The sequence below is a fragment of the Triturus cristatus genome, chromosome 11, assembly GCF_964204655.1.
Source record: "Triturus cristatus chromosome 11, aTriCri1.1, whole genome shotgun sequence".
NCBI lineage: Eukaryota > Metazoa > Chordata > Amphibia > Caudata > Salamandridae > Triturus > Triturus cristatus.
Window position 1 is genome coordinate 187,358,048 of NC_140594.1, and position 20,230 is coordinate 187,378,277.

Sequence of the window (20,230 nt, forward strand, 5' to 3'; positions counted from 1 at the left end):
AGGGATAGGATGGGAAGAGAGGAAAATGGGGTCGCCCGGGGCCGTGCGGTGGCGTCGGGCAATCATCCTGTTCACAGGAGCCCCTGTGTTGGGCTAGGACCAAGTGCCCAAAAGGATATCCGTAAGGGCCTCACTGAACAGCACGAAGGGCTCCGAAAAGGCCGCTGCCGGCTGAAGCACCTCGGTCAGGAGGTTAGCCCTGACCACCACCGTAGGAAGCTCAAGGTTTAAGGCCTTGGCTGCCCTACGCAACACCACTGCTTAAGATGCACCCTCCTCCATAGCCACGGTAGGGGGACAAAGCATGGCAAGGTCTGGGGAGGTGTCCAGACCACTGGGGTCACCAAACTCTTCTCTCCAGTCCGGTTCCTCTAACTGGTGTGCAAGAGGGTCCACAGACCCCTCCCAGTCCTCCTCACCCTCTCCTGGTAGCCACTCAGGGCAGTAGGAAACAAGGGAAGAGAGAACAGGGGTACAAAAGTAACGGTCGGTGCCGGTCCCGACGTTGGGCGACGTCGGCCCGGCTCCGTGTCCTCATTGAGGGGGAGGCCGGGGCCGACACCAGCTGGGGACACAGCCGGCATCGGAGGCGGTGTCACGAGGTCGACCAGAGCCGAAGCTTAATCTGCCGACATCAAAGACCTAGAGCCCCCAACCGAGTTTGCGGGGCAGAGGGCGCGCCGGGGGAGTCAGCTGCCCAAAGATAGAATGCAAGGCTTCGTAAAAGCTTCGAAGCTGGGCAGGGGGTGCTCCGGCTCCCGGAAAGGGAGGGAAGGACGGAGTTGACCTAACAGGCTCCATGGGCGAAGCCAGACGACTACCTTCTGCTTCCCGCATCGCGTCGGCCGACGGACGGGGAGAATGCGAAGAGCGGTGATGCCTCGTCGCCTTCTTCTTGAGTTTCGACTTACCCGAAGACTTCAATGACGAGTGGTGGTGGTGGCCCCACGACCGGTCCTGCAACCTACCTCTCGACAGGGACCTTGAACGGCGCAGAGTGGACTGTCAGGCCTCGAGAAGCTTTTGGGACCGCTCCTGCAAAGACTTCTGGTTCATGGCCCGCCAGTCGGAGTACGACTTTGGGTCGTGTTCAAGCTCTAGGCACCAAAATCACACAAGGTGCGGGTCCGTGACTGACAAACGAAGTACTTACCTTTGGTAACGATGTATCTGGTAGAGTAAAAGTCTAGTCGCAGATTCCTTAACTTAGAATATCCCCCAGGCGTCAGACTGGATACGGAAAATCTTACGCAGCAGCACCTCAACGCGCCGGGGCCGGCGCCGTCCGGCTCTGCCCTGACATCATCCACGGACATGTCAGCGGAGCCATATATGCCCCTCCCGGCGCGCTGATGTCAGTTTTCGTCTGAGAAACTTTTCTGCGTCAGAACACGGAGCCATCACCAAAAAACTGTGAGAATATGGGAACAGTGTGCAAAAATTATGAAAAAATAGGAAGAAATTGACAGTTGAGACAGAGCAGTGCTCTAAAAAGCCACCCCGCAAGAACAAAGGCCAATCAACGTGAAAGGGAGACAAGGATGTGGAGAAACAGCCTGGCAGAGGACAGAAAGTCTGCATCCAGAAAGTAAAACAGTGAAGGAGAACAAGTCCGGTACACAAGATTAAGGAGAGGTCACCACAAGGCGTCACCAGAAAGAGCCGTCGCAACCCCAATAAAGGACCCATAAATGTACAGAGCCAAGAGATCTGAAGTAAAAGGCCGCAGGGGTGGCAAAGACCACAAGGCAATGGAGAAGGGAAGAGCGGGAATGTGGGAAAAAGCATTAATAGATTTCACACCGTACAATCCAGGCCGAGGGCTGGAAAGAACACATGATCTGTCAACATACCGCCCAATCTTGAGAATGGGCGGAATGGAGCAGAGAAACAGAACAAAGCAGTCTGTGTTGGAGTGAGTGAATATCACTTTGCATAAGGGCAAGCCACCCAAAGGGAGGCGAGTATAGAAAGCCCCAACCTGAAAAGGTCCTCGCAGAACAGGGAGGACGGGTGCGCGTTAAGGAATCTGCGGCTAGACCATGTCTCTACCAGATACATTGTTAACGAAGGTAAGTAACTCGTTCATCTGATAGAAACGTCTAGCCACAGATTCCTTAACTTAGAATAGATACCAAAGCCATACCCATAGAGGAGGCGAGGGAACTTAGCCGTCCATAAGGCGACTTAACAGCACCGTCAACCTTTGGAATGAACCACATTGAGGACAGTAATGATAGCGCAGTTAACCACCAGACCACGAAGCTCTAAAGAGAGCGGAAACAATGGGAGGCAAAGGCACCAGAAGCCGTCAAGAACAGCACAAAAACCCTGTTGTGTGTACCGGGTTGAGAGAAGGAAAGCACAGAGCCAGAATGCCCATGGCGTAGTGAGAGTTCATAACTTCCGAAAAGGAGATGAACCAACCCAGGGTTTGAGGGATCCACAGGATCCGAGGTGGCGACAGAAAGCAAAAGCAATTATCGGTCGACCAAGCAGAACAGTGGAAAAATGCACTGTGAAACCTGCAACTGCAAAGGCACGTGGGGCAGCAGTGACAAGAGGCTGGCCCTTACCCAGCAAGTGCCAGCATGGAGAAAAAACCATGTACTAGATATGCAGGAGTAAAAAGGAAGGTCATGACTTCACAATAAGTGGAGGTGAACCGAGGGTTGAGAGATCCGTAGGATGCAGCGTGCCTACTGCAGCAAAGCCTCGAGAGACGATAACTGGAATGACATTGCGACCGGACCAATATGTACAACAGCGAATAGGAGCCCTATTGAAACCGGTGCCAGGCAAGACAAGTGACAGCTGTGGCAGGATGCCAATCCACGGCCGGAAGGTGTTGGTAGTACGAAAGCACAAGACACGCCAGGACCTAGGCGGTCTGTCACAACATGTGAAAGGGCCGACGACAAGCAGTCGAGTGTCAACAAACAAGAGCGAAGACCAGAAGGTACCTAAGCATACCGGAAGGTATCTAAGTATACCGTGTGGAAGCTGGAACCACACAAAGTAAGCAAGAACCCCCTGTAGGGTAGCGGGAGTAGCTCAGAGGGGCACAACAGCAAGAAGGCAATGGCCCAAAAGGGCACCAAGCAAGCCGGACACCACATAATAGCTGATGGTAGAAGCAGACCGGGCCAGGAACCGGGATACCGCATGAATGATATAGCCTGCATGGATGCGCCGGGTAAGAACACAGAGCAGATACCGAGCAGGAAGAAAAAACGCAGAAAAAAGAAGCGTGACACAACAAGAGTCAAGGGTATGCTAAAATTACCCGCCGATGTGAAAACTGGATAGGACAATATCCAGGGCAGTAAGCAATATATGCCCCTTGCCTGGGAGGAACAACGGCCCCCTGCAAGGCAGAGTAGGAGAAAGAGCCAGGCACGACACAAGGAAAAAAGAGAGTACGAATGTACAGCAACAGCTAGGATATGGACACTGCTGTAGGATAAGTGGCCAGAAAGAGGCCATGACCACGCATAGCAGAGAACATATGCTAATCCACTACCATGAAGGACAAACCAAGAAGGGGCTGTACGTCCAAGATGACCATGTGCCACGCAGGATTTCAAGCAGAGAGTCCCCGAAGGGCAGCAAAGGTTCTACTTCAACAGGCTCCAAATGGAGCAGATCCAATAAAGGATCAGAAAGTAGAGGCACCACAGGAGGCTGAAAGCAGAGTACAGCAGCCGCCTCATGAATAGCGCGAGCGAAGGCAGCACCAGATTCAGTCGCCATCCGTGCAGGTGACAACAAACAGTCAGTAGGAGACGGTTGAAGGCTAATCCTGCCACTAGACATGAGGAGTGGAGGAGCCGGAGACTGATCCGAAGAAGGTCAGGCAACACAGGGACCTTGCACCCTGGCTCCTTGATCTGGGGAGTCGAGGGAAGCATCAGGTTCCAAATGAGGAGGCGTAAATGGTAGAATCGGCGTCGATGGACGCCGCGTTGGAGACCTATCGCAGCCCGAGGAGTCAGGGGGAGCAACCACCAAGGGAAGCGGATTCGACGCCGGTACCGACGTCGATCGACGCCGCATCGGAGTCGCCTGGACGTTGACGACATGCACAGAGGACGCGACCGGGACGCTGATCGACGTCAAACCCAGTGCAACCTGCCTGGAGGAAGCACGAGGCGCCGGGCCCGGGATCGAGCCGGGTGTAGTACCCGGTGTCAACCCTGGCATCACCGACGCCGGCGCAGGAAGCCGCACAGGGCTATGCGCTGACAGATGGGGAGGGCTGTGCCCTGGGTCCTGGCTCAGTGGCGTTGCGTCAGCTTCGGAGTCAACGCACACAGCCGTGCCGGGGAAATGTCCGCAGATGAGTGCCTGCTACGTCTGTAGTGCCTTTGAGTAACCCTCCATTTGGGCACGCGTTGTCCCAACATCCGGAAAGGGTGGATACAGAGGAGGAGGCTGCTGTGCGCCCATACCTGGCACAGTGCGAGAGGAATGGGCGGCAGCGGCACGGACATTGGAGGAAGATCTCCGTAAGCGATGCCTGTGCTTACGCTTACCTGTTGTCACACGGCGGTCGCAGGAGTGACCTCGGGAACGAGCCCGATCTCGAGAAGATGAGCGACGACGGGAGAGAGCCAGACCGGACATCTGTGCGGCCAGCAATTTCATTCGATGCTCCCTCAAAGACTTCGGTTTCATCCTCTGAGAGGCATCACAGTCCTTGGAGTCGTGGTGCAGGCCGAGGCACCACATACAGATGAGGTGCGGGTCAGTGCCAGACATCTGACGCGCACAGGCTTCACAAACCTTAAAGCCGGAAGGCATTGCACACTGTTCCCTTGACACCTGAGGGTGTCGAGAAGGCCCAGAAACCAGGCCAAGGAACTGCTGGCTTTCCAGGATCCGCGCTTGGATGTGGAAAAGAAGAAAACTGACGTCAGTGTGCCGGGAGGGGCACATATGGCTCCGCTGACAAGGTACTGCTGCGAAAGATTTCCCGGATCCAGTCTGATGCCTGGGGATATTCTAAGTTAAGGAATCTGCGGCTAGACGTCTCTATCAGATATCAATTTGCGACAGGAGTCGCAGGCCTTTAAGCCAGTCTGACGTGACATCTCTCCAGGCACCAGGAGTCGATAAACTGAAAAAAGATGTCGACAAAAGTTGCAAAAACTGATTCAAAAAGTGACTCGAGGTACCGCTCTCTCCGGATCTGCGCTGGATGGTGCGAAAAAAGAAAGAAGTGATGTCAGGAGTCTAAGTAGATACCGCACGGTCATTCCGGCGAACACGACACCAATGACGAACGCGGAGTCGACCGACACCACCTATCGACACGCAGAGGTACTGCTGAGGAAAAAAGTCTCCAGATCCGGTCTGACGCCTGGGTGAAATTCTAATGTGAGGAATCCATAACTAATTGTCTCTTTCAGATACCATAGTTAGGTGGCTTTCTTTCTTGGGTGATAGCAGCCACGCCCCTAAAACTTGTTATCCATCTTTTACCCGACTGAACAGCAGAGAACATGCTTGAAAGGAATTGAGCAAGGACTAGTGGACATGCACAGCCCTGCCATAAGTTCCTTTCATACACCCTTACCAACTCACAAAGTTCTGTCTGTTATTAAACAAGGGGATCGAAGTCAAGAAAGGGTGGCACTGAAGTCTGCTTGATTAGAAGAACCATCCTCATCTTACCATAACTAGCTTCTCTTCTATCAGACATCTTTTGAATTTCTGTCCTGACGGGACGCTAATCCATGAGCAACCAGGGAGAACCATGCATAGAGAGCAGACTAGTTTCAAACAATACCGTTTTTTTGTGTCCAGGGAAAGTACATTTCCTGTAGTATTAAGTGCTGTATTGCTTCTAAAAGGTTACTCAGTTCACAGCAATTAACAATGCAAGCCATTGTTCAGTCAACTGTTGTGCTAGCACATCAGACGGAGGTGGTTCTACCATAAGAGGCAGACATGTATTTCCAGGCTTACTATGTATTTACCGTTGTGGTTAATTCATCCAAACATTAGAGGATGTAAATTACCCTCTATACGCTAGGGTCGAAACGTCGACATTCTCCCCGAGTGGGCCTGTACCTGACATCATCCCTGCCCTGCTCCTTTCACAGAAGAAGTTTCTCTGAGCACCTGCATGAACTTGAGTTTCAATCAATCGAACAGGCCGAATTGGAAACTGGCGCCATTGTAGAGATTTTTTAGACAGTTTGCTATACATGAATTGCATTTAATTATCTGTTGAATATGTCTTGATCCTCTTTTTCCTTATCTATTCTCCAACACGAGCACGTTTCCCTTTCCACACTCCGTTTGGAGCAACCTTTCCATTTCCACCAGTAAATTATGAATATGGTAATCTGTTGAACTTTTTGTGGAATTAAAACAGTTACCACTTGAACTATTTTGAGTGCCGCCCCTTTGTTGAGGAGGTACTTACGTATTTGTTGATGAATTTACTATACATTAATGATCATATACTAACCATAATGCATCTCCAATATATTATTTGAATGATAAATGTTTTGACAACTAAACTGTGATCTAAAATTAGTCTAGGACCAATTGTTTCTGTATGCATCCCAGGGACATAGCGGCTTGGTCTCACTTGGCGGGAGGGGGGCCCTATATTAAAGTCTGACACTTCGAACCGTCTCACAACTTCAAACAAGATGTTGATTTAAATACTGTAACTTTTTTTTCTTACAGAAGCAAAATAGCAAAACAAAACTAACCGAGCTGACCATTTGCAAAGCAGTATACGCAAACTATGAGGCTCTTTGGAATGTTGCACTATCAAGGCAACTATATTAACAAATAGACCAGCTCTAGGGAGCAGGTTCACTGGATTAGGTGGTGATAGATTATGAGTGACTGCTCAAATGTGTGCTCTATTTCTATCTCATCAATGAATAGCCAAATGTTTTCATATTTACAATGCTTACATGCGTTGCCTTTCATAAAAGCAATCATACTCAATCTGAAAATGTATTCAGAGACAAAAAAACGATCACAATTTGAAATAAATATGAAATCTATAATATCTGAGTTTAGCTTAACGACATTTGCCTTCCACTATGTCTAGTTACCTGGTACAACATAATCTGCCAATTTTGCTAGCAACAATGATGCAATCTTGGAGGCTGGGTCACTTGTATCATCCTGTTCACTGTCCAGGGATGGAACAGAATAACTCCATGGGGGTAGCTCTACGTTCCCACAGTCTTCCACACTCATGAGTGGCAAAGCAGCCCGGCACAGCTGAAGGATAATGAGGACAAGCTTTGGAGAAGGTCGTTGATCCAGTAATAGGGAAAGAAGTTTCGAAACACAGGCAGGCTGGCTAAGGATCGCCTTCCCAATATGACTCCTACAAAGAAAAATGAAAACATTTTTTAAACAAACATTAAAAGTGATTAGTGATTTGTGTGTTACAAATAACATGTCTTAGCTGATCAATCCAAAAAGTACACCAAATTTTAGGCAAAGCTATTGTGGTAGGGGTGCCAACTTTATTGTAAGCATCATTCCATATACCATACTTTCTTATTATGTGTGATTGATGATGACTGGTCTACTCACTATGTATTGTACATAATTTCCCTTTCCAACTTCTATATTATTTGTGTATGCCAGTTAAAAAAAGAAAATTGAGGAAAAATTATTTCTGATGGATAATTTTTTCTACAGATTTTTCTCCTTATGAATATCCTCCTGGCAGAAGAGACTTTTCCCAGCAATACCTATCCAGCACAGCAGAGGGAGCCTTGTGGTCTAAGCCACAGCTCTGCATGCCCAAGATGTAACAACAACGAAACATAAAATTTGCTCACTAGCATGCTGGAGATCGTTCTTATTTTTCTGTGTTTCACCGGAAAAAAAATCCTCAGCTTTTGACAGCAACAAGATTAGGTGCCTTCTACTAAAGTTTGGGTATTTAAAGTCTGATGTAGAGGTCACAGAAGAAGATCTTTGTTAGATCCTCATAGCAAAGGCAGGTGGTGTCTTGCATCCAACCAGGATCCATCAGTCTGTGACTCTTGCCCCTGGATGCACCAGAATACCAGTAGAGAACAGGACAAGCTTTTTTTGTTCAAGGCCCAAAGAAAAACCCCAAAGCAGGTGCTAGTCTCCTTGCAACAACCTTCCTCGGGGTCTCATCATAAAAAATACAAAAACGAGATGGAGAGGAGAGGAGAGATCATCATCTTCCTTATGAAAGTTCCAACTCCCAGGACAGTTCACAGACTCAGTGCCATTCCTTTATGCCGGTCTTTTACAGGTCACTGCAGCAGGTTACAAAGTTTTTTCTTATTGACATTTGTACAAATACAAAACACTTTAACAACAAAACAGGCCAGTTTTTCGTTACAATAAAGCAAAATGCGAGTTGGTTACAGTACATGCATTAACCCATGAGTCAGTTTGATTGGTCTCTTGGCGTGAACATCTTCGGACCAGTACCACACCGATTACATACATCCAGAACCACACATCTGCACCCAGCATGCAGGAAAGCACACCTACAAGTCCCATAGCCCCACCGCCCCTCTCCACAACCTATGGACTTCCGGCCTGCACCACATCGGAAGCTTCATTCTGTCCCCGAGCCCATGTCAGGAACGGTTCCCAGATATCACGGGTTCGGGAAGTGTGGGGGGGGGGGGGGGGCAAGCTCCCAGAACACAATCAGTTGTGCATGCCCATATGTGACATCCGCTATCCGACCCTTATAAGTGGGAACCCTCCTCCTCCCCCAGTGTAGCGCTATTCGGCGTTTAGCATATAATAAAAGCAAAGCGTGCAATTTACGCAACTTGGGTGGTGTGTCTTTGACATAACCTAATAATCCAAGAGCCGGAGAGGGGACCTCCGATCTTCCAACAATCTGGCCCACAGTAACGAACACCTTGGCCCAATACCCCGCTATCTCCGGGCAGTCCCACGCCACATGCAAGAAAGAAGCAGGGGAAAACCTGCATCTCCAGCAGCAGTCATCCTCTCTGAGCCCCATACGATGCAGACCTACAGGTGTTCTGTATACTCTGTGCAAGTATTTAAAATGAATCAGCCTGAGTTTATAATTGGGAGAAAGTTCTCTCAGCTGTCCACAACAGAACTCCCACTGCTCTTCAGTCACTGGAACGGAAAGCTCCTCATTCCAATAGAGGAATGATTTAGGCTGGACCAAGGGAGCAGACGTCTGCATATGCACGTACAGTCTCGTAACAAGTTTACGAGGGGAAGGGGATTTTAGCAAATTCTCCAACGCCAACAGGGTCGGAGGGGCAGCAGGGAAACTCCCACAGAGAGCCCGACAGGCCATACGCAGTTTGTGATATAGGAAAAGCTCAGAGAAGGAACCCGACCTATCCCTGTCCGAAGTCGGAGGTGGTCTGAATTCGTTTTTAGGGAACAGATCTGCAAACGTGTGAAGATGCATAGTTTGTATTAATGCCCTACTAATTCCGTCTTCCACACAGGGCAGCATTGGATTACGAGCTAACGGGATCGAGGGAGCATACAACACAGGGATTCCAGCCCGCTAGCGCAGCTCCTCCCATGCCCAACACAGCGTTCCGGCGGAGTCTATATCTCCACGTGGGCGCTTTGACGCTTTATAAAGGGCTACTTTGAGCGGGACCGGCGCTACTGCGTCTAGCTCCACAGCCACGTGAGGCTGAAAGGGCATCGGGTGCACCCAGAACTGTAAAAATTGAGCTTGAGCGCAAAGCGCATAGAGATGCATGTCCGGCGCTCCCAATCCCCCCTGTCCCAGCGGGAGTGTCAACAGATCCCAGGACACTCAAGCCTATCCGCCCGCCCACGCCAGGGAGATGAGCTGCGACTTAAGGGTTTTGAAAAAATGCTGCGTGAGCGGAATCGGAATATTGGCGAATAGATACAAAAACTTGGGCAGGATAACCATTTTTGCTAGCGCTATCCTGCCTGTCAGGGACAGCGGCAATTGCGACCACAACTTTACTTTACATAGTTCAGATTCCATACCTCCTGTGTGTCCCGACTGATCCAGATGCCCAAATATTTGACCTCCTCCGCTTCCCATTTTAAAGGATATTCGGAGCGTACCTGAGGTGTACCATCGGTTAGGGGGAATATCACTGATTTTGCCCAATTAACAACAATGCCAGCCAAGCCACCAAAACTAATGAATTCCCTTAAAGCTGGGTCTAAATTCTCCTCTGGGTTGATGAGGTAAAGAGTGACATCATCAGCGTATAGGGAGATGAGCAGGCTTCTAGTGCTAAAACCTATACCTCGCGCCATGTGGTGCTGTCGAATGCGAGCAGCAAGGGGCTCCATTGCGATCGCGAACAAGAGTGGAGATAAAGGGCAGCCCTGCCTCGTGCCACGAGATATGGGGAAGGGATCGGACAGCAATCCGTTCACCTTGATGCGGGCTCTGGGCAGAGTATATAGTAGGCGTATACTTCTAATAAAAAGCGGGCTAAGCCCCATCCGACCCAGTATAGCAAAGAGATATGGCCATTCCAGGGTATCAAACGCCTTGGTGGCATCCAAGAACACCACCGCGGCGCGAACCTCTGGGTGCAGGTAGTGCAAGACGGAGAAAATTGTTCGTAAATTATGGGATGTAGATCTTCCCGGGATGAACCCTGACTGATCCGGGAGCGCAATCATAGGGAGAAGCGGCTGCAACCGGTTCGCAAGCAATTTGGCTAAAATTTTAACATCCACATTTATCATCGATAGTGGTCTATACGAATCAACCTCAAATTCTGGCTTGCTGGGCCTCAACAAGGTAATAATCACAGCTTCCCTTATGGAGTCAGGCAGTATCCCCCCCTTCAGAGCCTCCTCGTACACCGCCCGCAACCTTGGCGCCAGCTCCTCAGCGTACGCCTTATAGAAAGAGGTAGTCAGATCATCGGGACCAGGGGCCTTATCAAGTGGCAGACTTTTAATAACCTGAGCAACATCTTCAACAGTGAAGGGGAGGTCCATATATTCTCTGTGAGTGTTATTGAACCAGACCAATGCAATCGAGTCCAAGAACGACTGCAGCCCCTCGGGGCACGTATCTTGGGTAGCAGTATAGAGTTTAGAGCAAAAGGTAGAGAAAGCTTTTAGGATTTCAGCCTGGTCTCTAACAACAGTGTCTGGTGCAGTGTGTATTTCATGTATGAATGTTGTGGGTCTCGGTGGTCTAATCTTACCCGCTAGTGTGCGCGCCGGCCTGTCCCCCCTCTCCATACCGTCTCGCCTCCGCATATTTCCCAAGGAACTTAAGCTCTATCTGTGCCTCCTCGGAGAAATCCAACAGCTTGGCCTTCAAAAGGCCAAGTACGGTGGGATCGTTGGTGGAGTAAAATCTCCCCTCAAGTTCCTTAATTTGAGCCTCTAGCGAAGTAATTGTGCCCCTGATTGCCTTCAAAACTCCCGCCTGTTTGGCGATACACTGACCCCTTATCACAACTTTGAAAGCCTCCCATAGGGAGGCCTCAGTGGCCACTGACCCAGAGTTCAAAGTGAAATACTCAGCGATATCCTTCCGTATCTCTTCCTTGAACGCTTCATCAAGTAGAACATATGGCGGGAGACGCCAAGTGAAGGCCCGTTGCGGAGAATTCGGAACGGTTAGCTTCAGCAAGCAGGGAGCATGATCCGACAGCGATTGCGGCAAGTGCGCCACATCTACAGTCGAGGTGGCTATGTCTCTAGACACCAGCCAGAAATCCAGGCGGGACCATGCGCTGTGGTGGTCAGAAATACATGTACCCTCCCTGGTCCGGGTCTGCCCATCGCCCTAATCTTCCTCCAAACATTATTAAAAAACTCTGGGGAGTCCACATTGGGCCCATAAACGGTCACAAGGACCAGAGAAACGCCACACAATACCCCCCGTATGAGGACATACCGACCTTCGGGATCAGCCTGCACCAGCCCCTCCCTCCAGTCCAATCCCCGTTTAATCAGTACAGCCACCCCACGCGCATAGTTGGAATACACAGATGTATAGACCCCACCCCACCGACCATGTCGAAGCCTCTGTGAAGGTGTAACATTGAGGTGTGTTTCCTGCAATACACAAATATCCACATTGTGTCTGGACAAGTAAGCATGAACCAGTCTGGCCTTCCTGCCATCATTAAGCCCACGGATGTTCCAAGTAACACAATTTAACACATTAATGGCGCTGAGCACAAGACGCATGTACTAACCCCATACATGTAGTAGTCCCACCATGCAATCCAACCATTGATTGCACATGATAGCCAACGATCCAAATATATACTGGCATAAAACGATGAACCCCACTCAACCCCCCCTCCCACCTCCCACTCCAACCCCCCAATTAGGTTGCAGATTAACCCCCCCAGAACTAAAAACACAAAAAACCTCACTCTATGCATTCCAAACAAAAACGGGACTCTTCCCACGGGGGGGCGGTAGTGCCGGCAAACTACCTCGTTCACACAAGGTGGCCGGGAGTACTGTGGATGCCAAATGCCCACAAGCTCAACCATGCTATCAATACAAAAATCCGTGGAGCGGAAAAATACAAATCAGGCTCAGGATTACCGACAAAACACCAGCATTTGAAATCAATAGAAGCAAAAATGTTGTCAATCAAAAGAAATATGTCATGGTGAATGAGGTATGATATCGTGTATACAGAGGGGATGTAAGCTCTTATGAAGATGTATGTGAGCCCCTCCTATAATGCCGTCCACGGAATATCATCATTTAGACCTCGTATGTCACTTTTGAGAGAAAAGATCCATTTTTGTTCCTTCCTGAACAAGAAGCGCGTAATGTCACTTATGTGTATCCACGATATCATACCTCATTCACCATGACATATTTCTTTTGATTGACAACATTTTTGCTTCTATTGATTTCAAATGCTGGTGTTTTGTCGGTAATTCTGAGCCTCATTTGGTGCTTTGCACTTTGTATTGTAGTCTTTCTTGTGAAGACCCCGTACGGGACTCAGTCCCCATGTACGGATGATGCGCATGTCGCACGTTTAATTATATCCTGGTTGTTTACCAGAGGTCTGCTATTGACTGACAAGCGAGAGGCCTATTCTTCGATGCATGAAATTTGTTCATCATAAACTTTACGTTCTCGTGAACCTACGAACGCTAGAAGGGAAGCATTAGACATTCACTACAACTCCCAGAACACCAGGGAGGCGCATAGCTGTGACGTCTGTTCAACTACGTGAATCTCCTTAAGAGATACACATTTAAACTCGAGAAGTCGGCGCGCCGGCACCTTCCCATCCTGCTCAGCTTCGTACGAGGTACCGACGGACAGGTTAGCAATTTGACGATCTTTTAACACAACAGGTTATTGAAGATTAAGTAGCACAATATGCAACTGAAACTGTTCTTTGTGGATATATTACAAACCAATGTTTACATATATCAGTATATGAGTCTTTTTCAAATTACTCGAATATTGACGTTTGAAACTCAGATATATACCGCGCCTCTCCGGATTACACGAAACTGGATAGGCTTGTCACGCAGCGCCACCGTGCCAGACACGGATATCTGTTTCTTTCGGCATCAAACATATGGACAATTCGAAGAGGCCTTGAGTTTGCCGTTAATATCCTCTAGTTGCTTTACTATTCTGAAGCATGTTTTAAACACGAGTTACAATCTATAATATCGTGTTCAAATATCCAAACATAATCGTGAGAACCTGATAGTACTAGAGAATGGTATATGTCAGTGTTGGCATGATTAGATAATATCTCTACATTACAATACAGGAATTCTTGGAAAAATAATTCTGATCTTATTATTCCTTTTTAAAAATCAAGATGTCATCAAATGAAATTAATATCTCACATTTGAGTATTTCAGAGATAACCATGCATTCTCACTTGCCATGATTATGAAATATGTGTTATGTTTTTAATAGAGACTAGGGGGTTGCATAATATCAGGGTTTGTGACACCCTTTATCTTTACACAGAGCAGGGCCTCATGTCTCTGAGCAGGACGCCAGGTGAGGTGAGGAGTGCTCCCGTACATTGACGGGTAAGCGTTTATAGAATTCATAAGAGATGGCCATATTGTTTTTGCCCTACACAGTCATAAAAATATATATGGTTGTGAATGATCTAGCGAGTTACATTAATATGATTATTATTGTTGTTTATTCACTTTCAGGATTTGGGTGAATACTCAAGAAAATCATGAGTATCGTTTGAAACTTCCTGACTAAAGTAGGTTGCACCTTTTGCATTATTAGTTGGGTTTATTCTTCTTTTTGTATCACAAGTAAGATTTACACAGCAGTAGCAAAAGTTCTTGAAGGTCCTGATGAAAGCCTGATTGCCACCTAATCATGAGGCTGAAACATGTAGACCCTTTGTTTTGGACTTAAGCAGTTATTCTTTAAAACTGCTCCTACACTGGTTTTTAACCTCATCACCTGGACAGTAATTATTAAAGCGTCTTTTCTGTCCCGTTAGATGATTTTAACACTCACACTCACCATACACTTGCACTGCTCCCATTACCACCACATAGATAATAGATAGCGACATCAAGGATTCAGGGCACAATACCAATACTTGATTAGCACTGTATCTCGAAAACAATTTAGAAGGTACTGTTGCTAATGTATGATGCAGCCCTGATAAGCTGAAGGGTTTTGCACAGTTCCAAGAATCCCAAATGATGATGGTCGCTATTTTTGAGGCTGATGGGATTTATTCAAATATTATGATGATGTTTACTTGCTTTTTCTTTCTTTGAGTATTGAATTGAATTTCTCTTTGTACTCGTCATTACCTAGACCCTAGGTTGCGATATTGTTATTTCACAGTATGGAATCCGTGCCTACATCAGGATACGCTTGGCCGGGAGGAATTCCCTTCTCGCCGCCTGCAACGCCGGGGTGAAGTCGGGGTAGAAGGAGATGGTATCGCCTTTGTGCTTGATCTGTCCTTTCTCTCTAGCCAGCCGAAGGATATAGTCCCTGTCCTGATAGTTCAATAATTTGGCTATGATAGGCCTGGGCGGCGCGCCAACTGGGGGCTTCGGCCCCAGTGAACGGTGAGCTCTCTCCACCACCAACACAGATGACAGACCGGGGTCGAATAGCTCATGGAGCAGATCTGTGATGAAGGACTCCATTTTAGAAATCGCCGTTGTCTCGGGAATGCCTGTAATTCGGAGGTTGTTGCGCCTCGATCTGGCTTCTAAATCCTCGTTTTTAGCTCTGATGACCCCCAAAAGCTTGTCCGTGTGTAGTAGCTGTTCTTTAGTTTCCACCTGAAACTCGTGGAATTCAGCTGCGATGTCAATGTGTCCAGTTTAGTATCAATGTTTCGAAGGCTGGAGCGCATTTCCAACATAAGTGTTCGCAAGTCCTCGCCCTGGTCTTCCGCCTGCGAGTCGAGTTGACTGCTAGACCGTGCCTCATCTTCCACGTCCGTATGCCGTGTAGAGCGTTTATTCTCAAAAGTCAAGTTTGGCTGCTTCGCATCTGTCCCATGTCGGTGACGGTGTGGAGCACCCTACAGTGAGGGGGCCGACCAGAGACACACCTACTTAATCTGCTCCCAAGTCTCCTCCGCCACTTGCGCACAGCCGCTTGAGTTCGGTTTAGCTCCCTCCTTCCACACCACGGCGGCCACCAGCAGCCCGCGCAGCACTTCCAAGAGGCAGTTCAATATGACAATGACAAAAGGTCTTTCCAGTTTGCAAGCGCTGCGCGAGGGCCAGAATATGCAGGATTTAATAAAATATGGCCACGATGCGTCCGCTGCCAAGGACAATCTATCCCACAGCGTCTGACTTCTAAGATCCACCGCAAGGCAGAGCCCCCGGAAGTTCCACTATATCGATGGCACTGTCCACGGTTTATGGTACCCGACCATCCAGCAGTCGCAGACACAAAGACACCACGCACCACCGCACCAAGACACTGGAATAGCGGACCGGGCACTATTTCACGCCTCCACCAATAACCGTTCCAGGGCACTAGGGTTCCAGCTCAGTCAGGCCGCAGTACTTCCACGGCGCCGCTTCAGACCACCCAAGCGTAGCGCCCACAGCAGTAGAGCACGGCTCACGACCCCCGGGGCTGCACTACGACGATCCAACACCACAGGCCCCAAGCGCGCTCCGCTGCCGGGGAACCCCGCAGGACGGCTTTCGAGACCCCGCGGCCTGCATCGCCCGCATCAACATGCACAGACTGCGTGCCCCAGTGCCACCATCCAATCTGCAGATCCGTCAGCAAGGCTTTACTTCTGCCGCCAAAAGGTGGTTAAGGGCCGACAGCGACCCAGGGCAGGGATCGCCAGGCACCGCCGCGTCACTCTCCTCACTGTCTACCATGCAGAGTCTCCCAGGCACAAAGCAGAGGCTTCCAACGCCCTCCCGCCGAGGGACACTCGCGGGTCCGGGCACAGGCACCACAGGGCGTCACGGGTCTGAGTTCATGCACCGCAAGGCGCCCAGCCGCCCTCCGAATCGCCGTGCAGCCTACAGAAGCCGCGGCGTCGATTTCGCAAGCTCCGCCCCGCAGTCCTATCCTCACAGCCTCTGGGGTCCGATCAACGGTGTCAGCAACTCAGCCCCAGACCAGAGCCGAGACGTCGGAGTTCCTGCAGCAGGGTCCGCCAGTCCTCCCCAGCAAGACGGTGAGCTCAGGGCAGAAAAGCACGCATCCAGGGTGCAGGATTATTGCAGGATTCGGTCCCGGCCGGCGGAGCGCGCTTACGAAGCGGCCATTCCGCTGCGCAGCAGACCACGCCCCCAGCAGGTTACGAAGTTAAACAAGCATTTTTGATGTAATAGGTCTCGCATTTGCGAGAGTTTAAGCTATTGGCATTGTAAATGAAAATGCCTTTTATTTAAGTGTTTTTAAAACCAACATACATATAAAAGGTATTGTTATTTATAATGCCAATAGCTCAAACTCTCGCAAATGTGAGCCCACTTTAATGGTGGCCGCGCCCCTTTCTTTAGAAGCAGCTCCCCTTATTCAGTTTACCGTGAGCAGCGTCTAAAGAAAGGGGCGGGGCCAACATTAAGGTGAAAGAGCGGTATGGGGCACTTTCACCAAAAAATAGAAAATAAATAAACAAAGGTTCTATAGTGCGGCCGCTAAAGTTAAAGTGGACCACACTGGAAAATTAAATAAATAAAAATGTGTGTATGCTATAAAGCGGACCTGCAGCCATTACTATTAAAAATATAAATGTGTGCTGCCTTGTAGGAAAGCATGTGGTGGGTGAAATAGTTTAAGATTATTAAAGAAAATAGCGCTCACAGACTAGCAAAAGCAGAACGTGTAACAACACAAGTAACAAGCATTGGCATAGCCAATAGGTCTCGCCTTTGAGACCTTATAAGTATTTAGTTATACAGCACAATATCATTGGTACAACAGCATCAACTGTTGCATGGCTAAACACTTATAAGGTCCCAAAGGCGAGACCTATTGGCAATGCCAATGCTTGTTTGTTTTCTTGTGGTTGACAGTTTCGGAATGAACCATGATGGAATTGGAAACTCCTGTGGGACCAAAGGCCATGAAGCTGCGAAGTTAATGGCGCGCTCACATTACCCCAAACACAAACCCCTTCTCCTGGTCAGCCTGCAGCCGGGACTACATTACCACCTTCCTAGAGTAAGTGTTGCTGCAGAAACCTGACCCGCTCCATAGCTTAGCACTCCGCAGCCTAAGTAGTCACAGGAGATGTGGGGTGCTTCTAGAATATCAGGCCGCAGTTCCCGTAGAAAGCAGTACAAAGGGGGTGGTGATGGACGGAGCATCAGAACCAATCAAACACTCACACCCAGTCAACAGATCTGGGTTTGATCCATCACCGTTCTTTAGCCCACTCTGCCACCCCAGTTCAGACATGGCCATATGCAAATCAGTCTGACCCTGTGCCTCATGGGAACAGTCCAGCCCGAACTGCCAAGCCATGCCTTCCCTGGACCGGAAACAAGCTTCCTAGGACCGGTTTCTGGCATTTCAGCCGTCTTCAGCCAGGCTTGCTTGAATCCAGTGGCAAAGTGTGCAAGGGACTCACGTCTGAGCATACCCTGCCAACTTATGGCGAACAAAGCAGTACAAAGGGGGTGGTGATGGACGGAGCATCAGAACCAATCAAACACTCACACCCAGTCAACAGATCTGGGTTTGATCCATCACCGTTCTTTAGCCCACTCTGCCACCCCAGTTCAGACATGGCCATATGCAAATCAGTCTGACCCTGTGCCTCATGGGAACAGTCCAGCCCGAACTGCCAAGCCATGCCTTCCCTGGACCGGAAACAAGCTTCCTAGGACCGGTTTCTGGCATTTCAGCCGTCTTCAGCCAGGCTTGCTTGAATCCAGTGGCAAAGTGTGCAAGGGACTCACGTCTGAGCATACCCTGCCAACTTATGGCGAACAAAGCAGTACAAAGGGGGTGGTGATGGACGGAGCATCAGAACCAATCAAACACTCACACCCAGTCAACAGATCTGGGTTTGATCCATCACCGTTCTTTAGCCCACTCTGCCACCCCAGTTCAGACATGGCCATATGCAAATCAGTCTGACCCTGTGCCTCATGGGAACAGTCCAGCCCGAACTGCCAAGCCATGCCTTCCCTGGACCGGAAACAAGCTTCCTAGGACCGGTTTCTGGCATTTCAGCCGTCTTCAGCCAGGCTTGCTTGAATCCAGTGGCAAAGTGTGCAAGGGACTCACGTCTGAGCATACCCTGCCAACTTATGGCGAACAAAGCAGTACAAAGGGGGTGGTGATGGACAGAGCATCAGAACCAATCAAACACTCACACCCAGTCAACAGATCTGGGTTCGATCCATCACCGTTCTTTAGCCCACTCTGCCACCCCAGTTCAGACATGGCCATATGCAAATCAGTCTGACCCTGTGCCTCATGGGAACAGTCCAGCCCGAACTGCCAAGCCATGCCTTCCCTGGACCGGAAACAAGCTTCCTAGGACCGGTTTCTGGCATTTCAGCCGTCTTCAGCCAGGCTTGCTTGAATCCAGTGGCAAAGTGTGCAAGGGACTCACGTCTGAGCATACCCTGCCAACTTATGGCAAACAAAGCAGTACAAAGGGGGTGGTGATGGACGGAGCATCAGAACCAATCAAACACTCACACCCAGTCAACAGATCTGGGTTTGATCCATCACCGTTCTTTAGCCCACTCTGCCACCCCAGTTCAGACATGGCCATATTCAAATCAGTCTGACCCTGTGCCTCATTGGAACAGTCCAGCCCGAACTGCCAAGCCATGCCTTCCCTGGACCGGAAACAAGCTTCCTAGGACCGGTTTCTGGCATTTCAGCCGTCTTCAGCCAGGCTTGCTTGAATCCAGTGGCAAAGTGTGCAAGGGACTCACGTCTGAGCATACCCTGCCAACTTATGGCGAACAAAGCAGTACAAAGGGGGTGGTGATGGACGGAGCATCAGAACCAATCAAACACTCACACCCAGTCAACAGATCTGGGTTTGATCCATCACCGTTCTTTAGCCCACTCTGCCACCCCAGTTCAGACATGGCCATATGCAAATCAGTCTGACCCTGTGCCTCATGGGAACAGTCCAGCCCGAACTGCCAAGCCATGCCTTCCCTGGACCGGAAACAAGCTTCCTAGGACCGGTTTCTGGCATTTCAGCCGTCTTCAGCCAGGCTTGCTTGAATCCAGTGGCAAAGTGTGCAAGGGACTCACGTCTGGATTTAACCCAGATCTCTTGACTGGGGGAGAATGTCTGCATTGTCAGCATTCCGTCCATCATTTGTTTGTTGTAACGCTTTTCGCCCTAAGTGGGATGGGTATTCCCAGACGTGGGACCCGTGCTCACTACGCCACTGGAGTCAAGTTATCCTGGCTGATGACGGCTGATAGCCAGAAACCGGTCCTAGGATGCTTGATTCCTGTCCAGGGAAGACATGGCTTGGCAGTTCGGGCTGGACTGTTCCCATGAGGCACAGGGTCAAGACTGATTTGCATATGGCCATGTCTGAACTGGGGTGGCGTAGTGGGCAAAGGAACGATGGATTTAACCCAGATCTCTTGACTGGGGGAGAATGTCTGCATTGTCAGCATTCCGTCCATCATTTGTTTGTTGTAACGCTTTTCGCCCTAAGTGGGATGGGTATTCCCAGACGTGGGACCCGTGCTCACTACGCCACTGGAGTCAAGTTATCCTGGCTGATGACGGCTGATAGCCAGAAACCGGTCCTAGGATGCT

General features: G+C 49.4%; 1 protein-coding gene across 2 annotated transcripts in view; it reads right to left on the reverse strand.

The window, feature by feature from the left end:
• Positions 1-20,230, reverse strand: part of HECTD4 (HECT domain E3 ubiquitin protein ligase 4) — a 2,430,065-nt gene that overhangs the window by 1,704,199 nt on the left and 705,636 nt on the right. For both annotated transcript variants that reach the window (XM_085634374.1, XM_085634373.1), the window contains exon 38: positions 7,083-7,363. In XM_085634374.1, the coding sequence (XP_085490500.1) occupies positions 7,083-7,363 (281 nt within the window). The remainder of the gene's footprint in view (positions 1-7,082; positions 7,364-20,230) is intronic.